The sequence below is a fragment of the Thermobia domestica genome, chromosome 8 (genome assembly GCF_964235325.1).
Source record: "Thermobia domestica chromosome 8, izTheDome1.hap1.1, whole genome shotgun sequence".
Taxonomy (NCBI): Eukaryota; Metazoa; Arthropoda; class Insecta; order Zygentoma; family Lepismatidae; genus Thermobia; species Thermobia domestica.
In genome coordinates, this window is record NC_137461.1 from 79,472,140 (window position 1) to 79,486,828 (window position 14,689).

The 14,689-nt window shown below is 33.9% G+C and overlaps 1 protein-coding gene across 9 annotated transcripts in view; it reads right to left on the reverse strand.

Moving 5' to 3' along the window:
* ct (homeobox protein, cut) overlaps nt 1-14,689 on the reverse strand; it is a 219,367-nt gene that overhangs the window by 23,982 nt on the left and 180,696 nt on the right. For 7 of the 9 annotated variants that reach the window (XM_081768631.1, XM_081768635.1, XM_081768636.1 and 4 more), the window contains one exon: nt 9,341-9,421. The exons of the other annotated variants lie outside the window; for them this stretch is intronic. In XM_081768631.1, coding sequence (XP_081624757.1) covers nt 9,341-9,421 — 81 coding nt within the window. The remainder of the gene's footprint in view (nt 1-9,340; nt 9,422-14,689) is intronic. 9 annotated transcript variants of the gene reach the window in all.

Sequence of the window (14,689 nt, forward strand, 5' to 3'; positions counted from 1 at the left end):
TGCTGTCACGAGTGCCCACAAGAAGGTTCAAGGGCACAATTTGTAAAATTTTTAAATGACACAATCGAACTTTAATTTAACTTACTTTCACGTAAGAACACTAAATTGAATAAAATTTAATATGCAGTGCAAGTTATCTGTTTTTATCCTAACCAATTCTGATCCCCTCTATTACTTTTTTTTGGGGGGGGGACGGTAAACTTGGTGGATTAGGAGGATGGGTACTGCTGTTATTTGTGGTACAACGTATAAACTTAAACTAGACGACGACGAAAATAGGGTATAAGAGATTACAGAACAAGATAGCATATCCTAATAGTATCTATAAAAGTTGACGTAAAGAAATCATGCATCAAAATCCAACAAATACAATATTTTGCAACAAACAATTCTAAAGGGTTATTATTGAATGCATTAATCATTTAAGTAGAAAAATGTTACTGTTTTATACACAGAGAAATTCCTCCGCTGAAATGTGATTTATCCTCAACCCGAGGACATATTTGAATCTTTCTGTCGCCAGAATAGTTTTGTAATGCGCACATTTCTCAATGCCTACTGATCTAAACGTCCCAATTTGATTTCTATTCCAGCAGTGAGATTCTTTGCCAACTAAATGTCTTACTACTGCCAGTAATGCCAGATGTTGTATCGAAGATTTTGTCTCCCTCCTTTCTTCCGCTCTCCTCTCTACATACACGGGAGAGAATGATGAAAACAACGTCGAAATTTCTCAACAAAGCCTTATTCAAAAGACGACAGAAATTGAAGAAAACCAGACATGGCTAAACAATAGAAACTGGTTTTCATGTCATGTCAGAGTCTATTGATTTCGTTAGTTCTGTGGTGATCCACTAGACACATGAATCGTAATATAACTTGAGAAAGATGCGAGAGAGACAGCAACAGCATCACAGAAAACTAAAGCCAATTTCAATTTACTTCGGATTGTGTTTCAAGAGTGCTGATTTAAGCAGTCTTGTCAGATGTCAAAGTCCTCTCCGATTTACCTATCTACAAAATGGTGGTATGTTGTATAGTGTTGTATTGGTAGTGGTAATGGTACGTTTTAACACCACTTTCCTCACGCGACTTACCCACCTTTTTATACATTCATACGCATTTTGTTAAAGAATAATGAATTTACAGGTGGGGGGGGGGTACCAACCAATTAAACTTCAGTATTTCAATGTCAAGCACCATAACAAAACCGTAAAACAATCGACACACACACAGCATATCGTTAGTTCTTTTGTTTCTGATGAGAATCATCAACTTGTAAGAAAGAAGAAGAGGAAGAAGAAAAAGAAGAAAAACTTATAAAGAAAACAATTGCATCAAAAAATACGTATATATATTGTTTTTTAACCATCTATCTGTTAACTGTCCAATTTGAGGCAATTTTTAAGATCTTTCTCACCATTAACCAACCATATAGTTTCAAAATGTAATTGAGGAAAAACATCAAGTTGAATCTAATTGAGGGAAAATGAAATGGAAGCCTTTTACATGATAACTATCTATTTCTGGGAAGTATTCACTTAACATACTTAGTCAAGCAATATACAGTATGTAAGTGTACAGGCTATAAGCGTTGATTCACCAAATAAAGAAAATATTGCGTCACTTTTTTTTTCTTGAACTAAACAAAGGTGTAATAAACATCTGTGAATAATTCTTCCTACAGTCACACAGTAAGTGCCATATCTTATGCCACAGTGTGTATGTAGTATTTTATAATTTTGATTGTCAACTGCTGTTCGTAAATTTGCATGATAGTCTGGGAATTCTATGTTTCACGTGACACTGAAGTTAGACATATGCAAATAGGCACCTAAGGTTTCTCCTTTGCCCAGGTCAGTTTTGCAGTCCTTTGCTTCAACAGTATATTTTCTTTCTTCAGTTGTAACAGTTCATTCTGCCTAGGTAGACAGCTGTTTTAGAACAAGGCTGGTTATCTCGAACTAGAAATGTTTCCGTTTTCTTAAGAAAGAAAGAAAGAAAAAGCAAAACACCAGACCAGAGCGGCATTTTTAAATAGGTGCTCTGATTACTTCTGTCCATGTATCCGTGTCTAAAGGATGCTACAACTTACTGATAAGCAAACGTATTACGCTTATATAACCAAACCCGTTGTGGAATTGCCTCTATTTCTTTTTTGTCAGTAAGTGTATAATAAAATTTAAATTTCACTAAATAAAGGGTACTCAGGCAGATTTGAAGAAGAAATCAGTATATTTAGACAGATTTGAAGAGGAAATCAGTATATTTAGACAGATTTGAAGAAGAAAGCAGTAAACACCAATAATTAAAATTTCAATTAATTTCAAATAAAACAGAAAAATAATTCCTCATATAAACGAATGGGCAAAAAAAAAAAAAAGAAAGAAAGAAAGAAAAGTAGCGTAGGTTTTGACGCCTCTTAAATCAATTAATGAAAGAATAGTAACCGTTGTTTTAACACAACTGCACATACTCGGTTGTAAGAATTCAGAAAAAGTCATCCAAAAATCGGACATAGTTCGAGCTGTATGAAATTATAGTAATAGGTTTCAAGCTCATACTGTACTGTACAAGTAATAATCGCATATAATGCACAGCGTAATATAATAGCATTGTTTATTGGAAGAGGAAGAAGAAAACGAAGAATCAACGAGTGAAAAATTACGAGATAATAATTACGTTACCGTCATTAAGTAAGGTATAAAGAGACTGTCAAAAAGGTACAATTAATTCTCATAACTTAGAGCTAAGCAAAGCGATTTCTAAGGAGATATAACCTCCATATATTATGTGAGGAGCACGCAACAGATAAATAAGAGTACGGGAAGGCCAGAGGGGAGGGGGTACAGAGGACACACTAGCATTATAATACATTTACTCCTCTCTTTTATTATATTATTCACATAATACTTTAAGACCTATAATATGCCTTTGTTCCTGACATTAAAAAAAAAAAAAAAGTTCCTCTTATAACTGAGCGGACAAGATATCAAACTTCACGTTCGAATAACCCGTCTACGTATCTTGTAGAAAGATTATTTAAATTAAAACTCGGGGGAAAAAAGGAAAGGAAAATAGAAGAGTAGGCAGTTATCGAGCAAGTTCTAAAAAAATATCTTTTAGAAAGAAAAAATATAATCAAGCCTAATTTATTTTTTTAATTGCCTTAATTTTTCCCTGATATGTCCGGTTGATATTACCCTCTGTGTGTTATTCCTTTGTGTTGTCCCCTTTTTCTTCATGTCTACGTCAGAGAAGTTAGTTGAGTGCGAGCAGTCAGTCGGAAATATCGCTTATACGTATGTGTGTGTATATAAATGTGTGTGTATGTGTGCTAGTGACTACTAGCTACGGATGAAGAAACAGCTTGTTATGTTATTATTATTACAATTACACAGACACACAAAAGTTTTCAACTATACAGCAGAGGCTGTACGTACCTCTATCGAAGCTTCTTTATGTTATTAAAGTTATTTCTCAATTCCTCAGACAACTGAGTTAACAGCGTCAAACATGAAAGTCCAACAAAATCATAAACAGCATGAGAGAACGCCTAATATTTATTATTTTCTTATTGAAAGGGTTTCACACAAACGTATTATTATTGTTATTGTTATTATCTCAAGCTGTTACACAATGAATCTCTTTTCCTCAACAATCGTCTAAAACAATGACGACAACAAAAATGATTCTTGTTCCTGTTCTTTCTTAAACGGAAAAGAAACTCTGAGGACAACAATAATAATACGTAAGAACAGCAGATTGTCGCTCATCCCCCCCCCCCTTCTCTCTTTTATTCTTTTTCCTAATATCAACTTTTTTGTTACTACTTTCTCATCAACGCATGACATTTCATAATTAATCAATTCGTCTGAATTGAGATCACGAAAAGAACATTTTCTTTTGCCCATTTTTTATTTTTTCCTTTCTGGGAAACAAATTATTAAATAAAATATCTTTGAAGGCCCCCATATTGGAGGAAGGGAAGGTTGGTTACATTGGATTTAGTCGATTGTGATCCACTTTATTTCGTGTTCACGATGAAAGATAGGTACCCTTAAGATTTTGTGCATATGGAGTGTCCTCAAGTGGCCTTAGTCCGAAATTAAAATACCGCTAATTTTACAGTAATTATGAGATATCTTCAAATAAACAAAAGATAATCGAAATGTGGAACAAGAGCGCCCTAGACAATATTATTTTATGAGGTACCTTTATTACGACTCACTTATCTGCTTTCAATTTCCAGCCATTTAGAAAACCGGCATTTACTTTCGCGTTTATAAATGGCTGCAAACGGAAAGCTACTAGGTGACTAGTGATAGCGATACCTCATGCAAAATAATATTGTCTAGGGCGTTCTTGTTCCACATTTCGATTATATTTTATCTATTTGAAGGTATCACATAATTATTATAAAATTAGCGGTATTTTAAATTCGCAGGGATTAGACCTCTTAAATGTTTTATTATTGTTGAATTAAGGTGAGCGTAAAGCTGAGCCTACCGTCAATAGATGGCAACACGTTTCTTTTAGCTTCCCAATGTAGGGTTTCCAACTCCAAAAAATAAAGTTATCGATACCTGCTCATAATCCTCAAAATATATTAAGATTAATTGTATTTTAAACCATATATATATATATATATATATATATATATATATATATATTATGGGTTTAAAATATAATTAATCTTAATATAGTTGAACCTGAAAAATCACGGTCAGTTGGCAACCTTATCTTAATCTATTGAAGCATGTTACCGCAATATAAATAAAAGTAATGTAAACAATGAATGAAACAGAATAATTGAAAATTACACAGATTATTCTATGAGGATCGATTCAGTTTGTCTTTAAGTAAACTTTTCAACATTAATCTCTTTGAATTCGACCTAATTACAAGGACGCCGATCCTGGGGGGCCGCCCCCCCCCCAAAGCTCATGTGGGCAGCTTATTGTATTTATGAATATACAATATTTGGCATAATTTGAATGCAATTTGTCTTAAAATCCTCATATATATACCTTCTGCATCTGAATGCCATCTCCCCCCGCCAAATTTACAGAGAAATCGGCGCCTTTGCCTAATTATTCTGAATATTCTCGCGCTCCGACAAAAAGAAAATGGAAATATAGGAGAACATGGTACCATCAATTGACGATATATACAATTTTACACTTATTTTGAGAAAACATTATCAATTTTGTGAAACTTGTTCCGGAGTTCAGTTTAGCAAGCCTTAAAACTCGTATCAATTCTGTTGGAAGGTACAAATAGTGAGCTCCAGAAAGCTCTAGAAAATAAATTGCTCATACATTCATTTTTTAATAGCCACACCCAACATTTAAGATTGCGTGTTTCAGGGCTCTTGTGCGTATTTTTATTTATTTATTCATTTATTATTTTTAAACGTAAATGAATATCATAAAATTACCCAGAAATACAGTATGGTAAACACCAAAAAAACGGAAAACACAAACATATATATCAATTAACTACCTACATATCACTTTGTCGCCATATAAATATAATCCATGTAAATTATTATTATTTGACATTCCACCTGGTTTCTTCCTGCATGTAATTATTCAATTGTTATTTCTTTTTAATAAAAGGGTAAAACAGTAATTAATTTTTCTTCCCCATCAGAATTTCATTTATTTATTTATGTTTTTATCCATTTTCTTTTTTAAAAAAAGAATATATAAAACAATACATAAAAGTAACTGCTGGTCGGTCAATCATTCTCTACATGCACCTGCCTTTCAGCTTTTGGGCTTATTATTACGCAAAAATTGCCTTCATTGTTATTTTAAAGCAGTGTCAATTATGAAACTGGGGAATCAATGTTTTTGACGCAATGTTTAGGGATGTAATTACACACATACATTAATATTAATATTTCGGTAGAATTTTTGTTATTCGTTGTTAACGTTTACATATCTTTTATTTATTTTTTATTATAATTCACTTTAGGATTTCCTGTACCATTTTGGAAATACTGTGCGTAGATATTAGATTTTACAGTGTTAATTAAGTACTTGATTTAAAATGTCTAACTCTGGAAATATTTATAAATGTCCACGAAATCATATGTACAGGTACGTATTTGTTATTAAAATGTTTATTTCGGACTGGCCATGATCTGTCAACAATAAATACCATTAAAATTTAATAATAATAATAATAATAATAATAATAATAATAATAATAATAATAATAATAATAATAATAATAATAAGAATAAGAATAATAATAATAATAGCACTGGTGCAAATTCCAGGGGGTTGAAGAGGACATATCCCCTCCAATCTTGGAACTGAGGGACTGCCCCTCCCCCCAATAATCCGATTTGAAATATGTTTTTTGGGGGGAAAATGTGATGATTTGTGTCCGATTGTCACAAAGGAAAGTGAGATGAAATTGATGTCCCCTCAGAATAAGCCTCAAATCTGTCCGCCTCCCAATGTTGAAGACAACTCTGCTCCCCTGATCCTCCACAGCATTGTATTTCAACTACATAAATATTTTGAGCATGATTTTAAAAACATTATGGGAACAGACATACGTCGAACCCCCCCCCCCCAATGTGGAAGACAATTGAAATCTCTTGCGCGTCAACACACATTGTTGAAATACGCATTTTTCAATGGCGTATGTGTGACTTCCTTTACACAGATATGGACAGCCACTCCACGGTTCCTTAAATTCGAAATAAAGCATGTTGTAGTTTATTTTTCCAACGCTTTTCGACGACCCTAGCTCTGAAATTATGCACTTTTTTCCTACAGATCCATATAAACATTGTTTTTCTTATTTTTATGTAAGGAATCACTTCTTAAAGCTTAACGTAATTATTTAATTGTCACACCGTATTTAGTTGTCACAAGTGTTTATAGCCGATGTTAAAATCGAAGCCCTTAATGTATAATAAATATTTTCACTTCTGCTCCCTCTTAAATCACAAACTATAAATCTGTTTATTAGTAAATAAATAACCTGATTATTTCTTAAAATACTTGTGTTGTAAACGAGAGTAAAAAATACCGGACTAAATCCAAATTGAATTAATAATAATAATAATACGAAATACTACATATGTTATGCAAGAAAAGAAAACTTAATATTTAAAAAATAGCCATCTTGACTTCGACCTACAGGAAGCAAACGGTACTGATATTCTTCTATTTGTTACGCTTTAGTGATGCGAAACCTTATGACAAATATATACGACCTGTTATTAATAAGGACGCGTTAAATGCATTCTACCATATTGTCTTTCCACGGGTGACTTCAAAACCAATGAATAATAAATATAAATGTAAAATTAAAAACAGCTATAACGTGATTCTACAAGAGTTCATTTACTTCAAAATTAAAAAACTGGAAAAATATAATATATATATATATATATATATATATATATATATATATATATATATATATATATATATATATATATATATATATATATATATAAAATCAACTGCTTATTGTGTGTAACAAATAGTAGTATAGATGGAGGAAAAATGCATTAATGTCACAGTATATAAAATAAAAGGATAAAACGTGTTATTTTATTGATATATTCGGTGGACATTGTGTACTGTCACGACACTCATTATTGTACATTTAAACATGCACATATAAAATTATATTTTATTTTTATTTATGATTTTAAATGGATTTCCCGGATCCTGTATATACTTATACATATTGCACGATTTAAGGCAGATATAAGAAAATTACATTTAATTTTTCGTTCTGCTCCTATAGATAACACTTACACATATTTTTCCAAAGCGCTTAATATCTCTTATGCAAGGTGTTCGGAAACAATACCAACAATACCGCGGGGCTCAGTGACAGAGCGTTCACCTCTGGTATGTGGGGTCCCTGGTTCGATTCCCGCTCATGCCAAGTGAACTTTGTGGTGGACAAACACCGTAAGCATGAGTTTTCTCGGAGTTCTCCCGTTTCCTCCCACTTTTTCATTCCATCGTTTTCTTCTTTTCTCATCATCACCGTCTCCTTTAGTCTACCCGGCACATCCGTGGGATGTAAAACTTACAGATTGTGAATAGGGTCTATATATTATCATGTGAGGGTTTGTCTGAAACATTACTATTCAGTAATAAGACAAAAATTTATAGATAAAATAAATTAGCAAAAAATCCCAGTTCAATTTTATTATAAATATATTGCCCACGAAAAAAAAAAAAAAAAAAGGTTTCCAATTAGGATGAATGGATATACAGAAGTCGTATTTTCCATTCTTAAAGTATAGGCCTATCTTCTCTTTTAAAGACATACGAAATGGGAAAATCTAGGAATTCATAACCTAAAATATAGGAATAAGCAAATAACGCAGCCCGTAAAAAGCACAGTTGTATGCGCAGCAAAATATCATGCAAGTCATTTATTTCTATAAAATAAAAGCTCAGCAAAACGACATCTATTGGCAGTCCAATAAATAAAACTTCAGCGCGCGAAGTTTTAAGATTACAATAGACTACAAATATAACACTTATATCATTTCATCGATCTTTCCAGTGAATAAATTCACTAAACTTATTTATTTGAAAAGGTATCTTCTGAAATAAAACCTTTTAAAACCATTTAATCTTTTTTTTTTTTTTTTTTTTTAAGGATTTCACAAATATTGGACTCTTTCATACACACAATTTATAGGTAGTTACTGATTTTTAAAATACACAGTCAAAAGCACATACTCTAATACAAATATGTTATGCTTTTTTTTCGCACATTAAATGCATATAATGATTCCTCATAATCGAAATGAATTACTTCCCAACCAGTGGCGTACGCAAATGAGGGTACTGGGTTTGAATCCTTCTTCTACAAGGTGGTATGGAATTAAAAAATACCATATTGCCCTAAATTGATTTGAACTTCACGCCCTTAATGAAATTCTATGTATTCCACTGTTCCCAATCGATAAGCAATGATTTACATAATTCCTCATAATATAGTAACCAAAATTATGTTCATGTATACAAATCAATTCTTGCAAACCTTGTATTAAACACATAACCCCTTCAAAATAGGCCAAAAAAAGAAGGAAGGTCAAAAATATTATCTGAAGCAAGTATGCCGTTCTGAAGCAAGTATGCCGTACTACTCAAAAGGTTGAGAGCCACTGCCTTAATTGTAATCGGGATTAGGGATACATTCCAAGGAGGAAAAAATGCCTGTACTAGTAATAAGGTCTATGTGCATCCTATCTAGTCCCAAATAATGGCAAAAAGAAAGCGTCTATATAATGCATACAGCCAATGACTAATGAGAATTGTGTATTGCATGGGGCACAGACCTGGTAATAATCCTGGCAAGAAGAACTGGCAAGAGTCGCTGGGACATCTGTAGGGAGGCAGCTGGGGCGCACATAGACCATCTGTAAGGACAACAACTTAGGGAAAATTACTTGCAATACTTTCTTGGGAATTACAATCTATTGACATGACAGCACTATTTATATTCCAACCGAAAAGCGATATTACTTTATAATTCTAATAAAAGATCTACTTCCCACACTAAAATATTACGCTAAAGATGGCAGCTCCAATAACATGATGGTTTTGTTTGTTTACGAAGTAAGTTAAAACCACAATATGCCAACACTACAAGTGATAATATTGTCTGGTTTAACTTGAACAGACAGAAGGTCAATTTTTTTTACAATATTTAATTTTACAATTTTGAAAAAAAAAAATGCATTTTGCACGCTTGAAATACTATGGTATCGATTGTGGATGAAGCACACTCCCGGATCGAAGTATTAAAAGGAAAGAAGAAAGAATTTTAGAACGGAAGTGATGAAGCTCAAAAGCTAAAATAATAATGATAAATTTTGTAAAAGTATGTTGGAGTGAAAACAGTTTCAAGAAAAATCACAAAAAAACTGCTGTAAGGTTATGAAATGCAATTCAAAAAAGAATAACAAAGAGACAGGTTCGCAACTAAAAATGTGCGAGAGAACTAAGAATAGTGCAAATATAAATTGGAATAACTGCCTGAGAAGACACTAAAGATTAGCTCTAAAGATACACAATATACTGTCAATTTAATAACTGACAGTAGTGAGTGATGATTAGTGGAAGCGGTGATTACAATATCGAAGATATATGCGTACACAACGCGTACATTCTTTCTGTTTGCGTATAATAATATTTTGTCGAGCATTATACTCTTTCTTCATGATTCAGCCCTTTCTTTGCACCGAAGCTCCAAGGGAGTTGAGTCAACAACTTTTAACGGAAGTAGTTACAGAAGTAAAGTGATTACATCTACTTCTCGATAACATAAGGAGACAGGAGCAATGCTCGTACACGTTCCTATATTAAGAAATATATCCAATGTTATTGGGTCCGTTTATAACGTTCAGGTACTATGGACGTCAACCGCTTTTTTTCTTTCTGTTTCTAAATAGGAATTCTTAAAAAAAATCCATCAAGATTGTTGCGCAGCGAAGACCAATAATATTGCTTTCCTTAAATAATATCTATTTAAATGCAAAAATAAGGCGGTTACGTAACCATGCAACTTAGGTAGGGACCGCGCCTGATAACCACGAGAACTTCTCTATTGAAACAAAGACAATCATGAAAAATTAGCTTGTAAGATAATGTGAATTTTCTCCTCAAGAATTTATGATCTCATTATAATCTACTACCGTCCACCATCCTTCCCAAAATAAGTTATTAACAATATATAGTAATTAACAGTTTTAAATATTTGTCATTTTATCAATTTTCAATTATTCAGTTCTGGTAAAATTTAACTCTCTCAATAACAAACAAAAAAAAAGTCGTGAATACGTCACTGATCTACTTATCAACCATACGCTTTTGTTGAAGTTTAAACGGGGCTTACTACAAGACATTGTTTTAGTACTTAAGTATATTTTCAATACTTAAAATAATGCTTGTAAAACTTTTCTCCGTTTTAACTTAATAGGTAAAAATTATCTTTGTTAAATATACGTACTTTTTAAGACTATTTCTAAAGTACGACTAATAGGGTTTTATCAAACCATTTTGTTTTTATATCCATTTCAAACATTTGACAATTATGTTCAAAGTGATTATGTCAAAGAGCAGCAATTGAAAGACATTGAAATAAATTCGTGATCACAAGCAGTTAATCCTGAATGATGTAACAAAAGACGTCTCAATTCGATTTTGCGTCAAATCCTTGTATGTAATACAGAGTCTTCATTCTATTCAATAAGTTGCCCGTTAACATCAGTTTTAATTCTCTCCTGTTCATAAACCTTGGAAGAAAGCATTAACATTAAAAAAAAAAAAAGTTCCGATTGAATAACTAAAAGCTTACGGTTTTTTTTTTTTTCTTGTAGTTCTCAACAGTATGTACGAGAATGTAAGAAATGCGTACGTTCAATCGTACATATAAATCCTTTTGACAAAACCATTGTTCCCTTCCTTGATCATAAACACACAATGATATAGATCCCAAGCTCAACTTTAAAGGCTGAAACCCCTTTTGCCACGATCAACAATTAGAATATTAAACGTTTACAGTGCTTACAACTGTTATTTTAGGTCAATTGGACTACAGCAATACATTTCATTTATTTTCGTTCTTAAAATATAACGACCGAAAATACAATAGGCAATGAGAATTAGTATCATATCTTCTTCAACAAGCGCTGTATGATTCTCCCCACGAAATTATGTCTGATTCTGCTTCTCGGCCCATGATACGGAGTGCGATTGAGGTTAAGTAAAACTGAAACCAAACCAATTCACTTAGTGCAACAGCCCATTTGACGGCCTGAGCCACTCCAACGCCATCTGTCAGCGACCGTCTGAACTACGTCCAGCCTAGCGACATCAGCGCGCTGCGTCGCTCTATCACTAACCGGCGTATCGGAAGCTTCCTAGACCTAGTCTTTCATTCACGTGACTACCCAGTTTACCTCACGACGCTAAGTGGACGCCTAAAATTGGGAAGCACCGGCCGGGAATCGAACCCGGGACGACGCGTAACGTGAGTCCAACGCTATAACCATTAAACTACGGTGCCCCTTAAGTCAAATTGAAGCTGAGTATAAATAAGGTTGTGTGTTACGAGACGTAGCGGACAGGCTTTATTCCAGAAAATTTAGTCAGGAAGGGGAAAAGGGGAAATATGAGACATCTACAACGGGACATTACGTATTTTCTAAGGAGCATGTCATGCACAAGGGTGTTATGTAATCTATCTTAGCTCCGCCGAAACAATCCTCTCTCTCCCGGAAGTATGTCTAAAAGGAACAGCGATAGCAGAGAATATGTGTTTGAATCAGGTCTCTACTCAAATCGCTCTGGTCTACAATCTATGATTATTTGATTAATACCTATGTAAGCAAACATAGGCCTGCAACTTCAAAAGACTTCGAATATTTGTGTAACTTTACTTGTGAATACAATACAAAATATACGTATATTGAGGACAAACCTTGAATCTATTTATCCTCAATGTCTTAATGAAGTTGAGGAACTAAAGACAGCCACAAAATTGAGAGTGAGTGGGAAGAGAGAATATGTAGAACTGTTTTGAGCAGCGTGCAAATTACCACCTGGAATATGGAGGATTCCCAGGGAGTATTCGTCCTCGGCTGAAATGGTTCAAGATAGGTCTATGACGGCACATAAACTTTCCACCATATTATGTTCAGGTCTCGAAAGTATGCACTTTGAACGACGAACATTAGAATAGACAAACGTCAATATGAATTTCCAACTTCGATAATTAAGAACTACATAAGTTGTCAATTACAGTTGTATTTTGTTCCTGAACTTGTTTTGTAGACAGTTGTCTTACTTGTCTAAGAGTCTACTCTTTGGATTAATGTTCCCCATTCATGCCCTGGAGACTAAAGGAAACGAACAAAAAACAATAACTCATACATTCTAAGGACAAACCAGATATAAGCGCCCTACCACTTAAGCCACCGGACCATCCCTTTAGCTTGCTGGTCCTAGTTTCCCCATCCTCTATATCTCTCCCCCTGCAAATATCATATTTCCTAATTCGCACCCTAGCTGTGAGATCAAGTTTGCGCAGGTTTGGTTGAGGGAGGAGGCAAAGGGACTTTGGTATGAGTAGAGTTCATGTTTTTCATTCAATGCTATTGTAACTTACTACAATGTGTAAATATTTCGAACTTGTGAGGGCAATTGCCCCCTGCTCGCCGCTCTAAATGATGCCCCTGTAAAAGGGGTCAACTAATAAAGCTACAGTTCAGTAAGATATGAAGGGGAAAAAAATCATCTTCTGGTTACACTTAGTATGTACTGTACTTCCAAAGTTGAGTGACATTAGACTACCGTCTAAAAACTCAAAAAGGTGCGTGAAAGATCCTATTAAAATGAACACGTGTTTTGCACAACTAGAGAGAACTTTGCAGATATTAAATGTGTACCTCGTACATCGCCTTTTCCAACGCACATATTATTGGTGACGCGGCTCCGGGGTTTCTCTTCTACCCACGTAACGACGCGAACAATGCACAGGCGAGGTCCAAGGAAAACAAGTATTAGATATCAGCAGTGAAGCACTTAACAGCTCATCAATCTGCACTCAAATGGACGGTGTAGAGCCAATAACGAGAGGTGCACCTGTTCGCACGTAGAGATGAACGAGGGGCATCAGAAGTTGAACAGACGGGAGAAAAAAAAAAAAAAAAAAAAACGGGGGGAAGCCAAAGCTATTTCTGAACGACATAGATGCCACTGCATCATTTACATTACATCATGGCACAGAGAATGAAAAGAAAATTAGAAAAAAATCTTCCGCCGAAATATTTTCACTACTTTATTCACTTCCAATTACTGTTGTCAGTTTAAATTGACAAAAAAAAAAAAAAAAAAAAAGGCACTTGTGGTTGTGCAATAAATTTTCTAACAAAAATCAGCAAAACCACATCAGTTTGCTACAGAAATAGCGAAAGACCATTTGTTTAACTTTGGTTTCGTTTCAGCATCCGATAATGTCTTTTTTTTTTTTTTTTTTCTTAGACCTCTAAGTCTAATGGAGTGTTCCCACTACGAACTGACGGTAGATAGGAAGCTGTTTTCTAGTTAAATACTGGATGCAGCTTTAAACTACGTATCTTATTGGTTTAAGTGTAGATTTATATCAGAAAAAATACCACTCAAACTTAGTTATAACGGATGAAATCATGTCACTTAACCAGAAAGAATGTGACGAACAGAAATTACTGAAATTTGTTTTTTCACTGCAATTGACAAACACATAGCCCTACACAAAAGAGGATACTTTTAAACGGGGAAAGAAAAATGTTTAATCAATGTGTACACCATTTTTAATTAACTGAAAATAAGGTTACCAATGAGACAAGAGTTGAATCTGTCTCGTCTCGAAAAAAAATGTTGTGAAAGTGAAGTTTCGTCTCAAAAAGTATATGTGTTTCTATTGGAGAATCTCTGTCCTGTGTCGTATGCTGTCACGACGTTTCTGCCACGTCCAGAGGAGTACGGAAAGGGAATTTGGCTGTTAAAAAATCCTTTGAACAAGATATTACGTAGAAATAAACACGATATTAACATATGTATACAAAGACTGAAATTATACAAGTTTGGGAGTTTTACTTCCCTCTCCCCCAACCTTGAAATTCTACGTACCCTATTGGGCAACC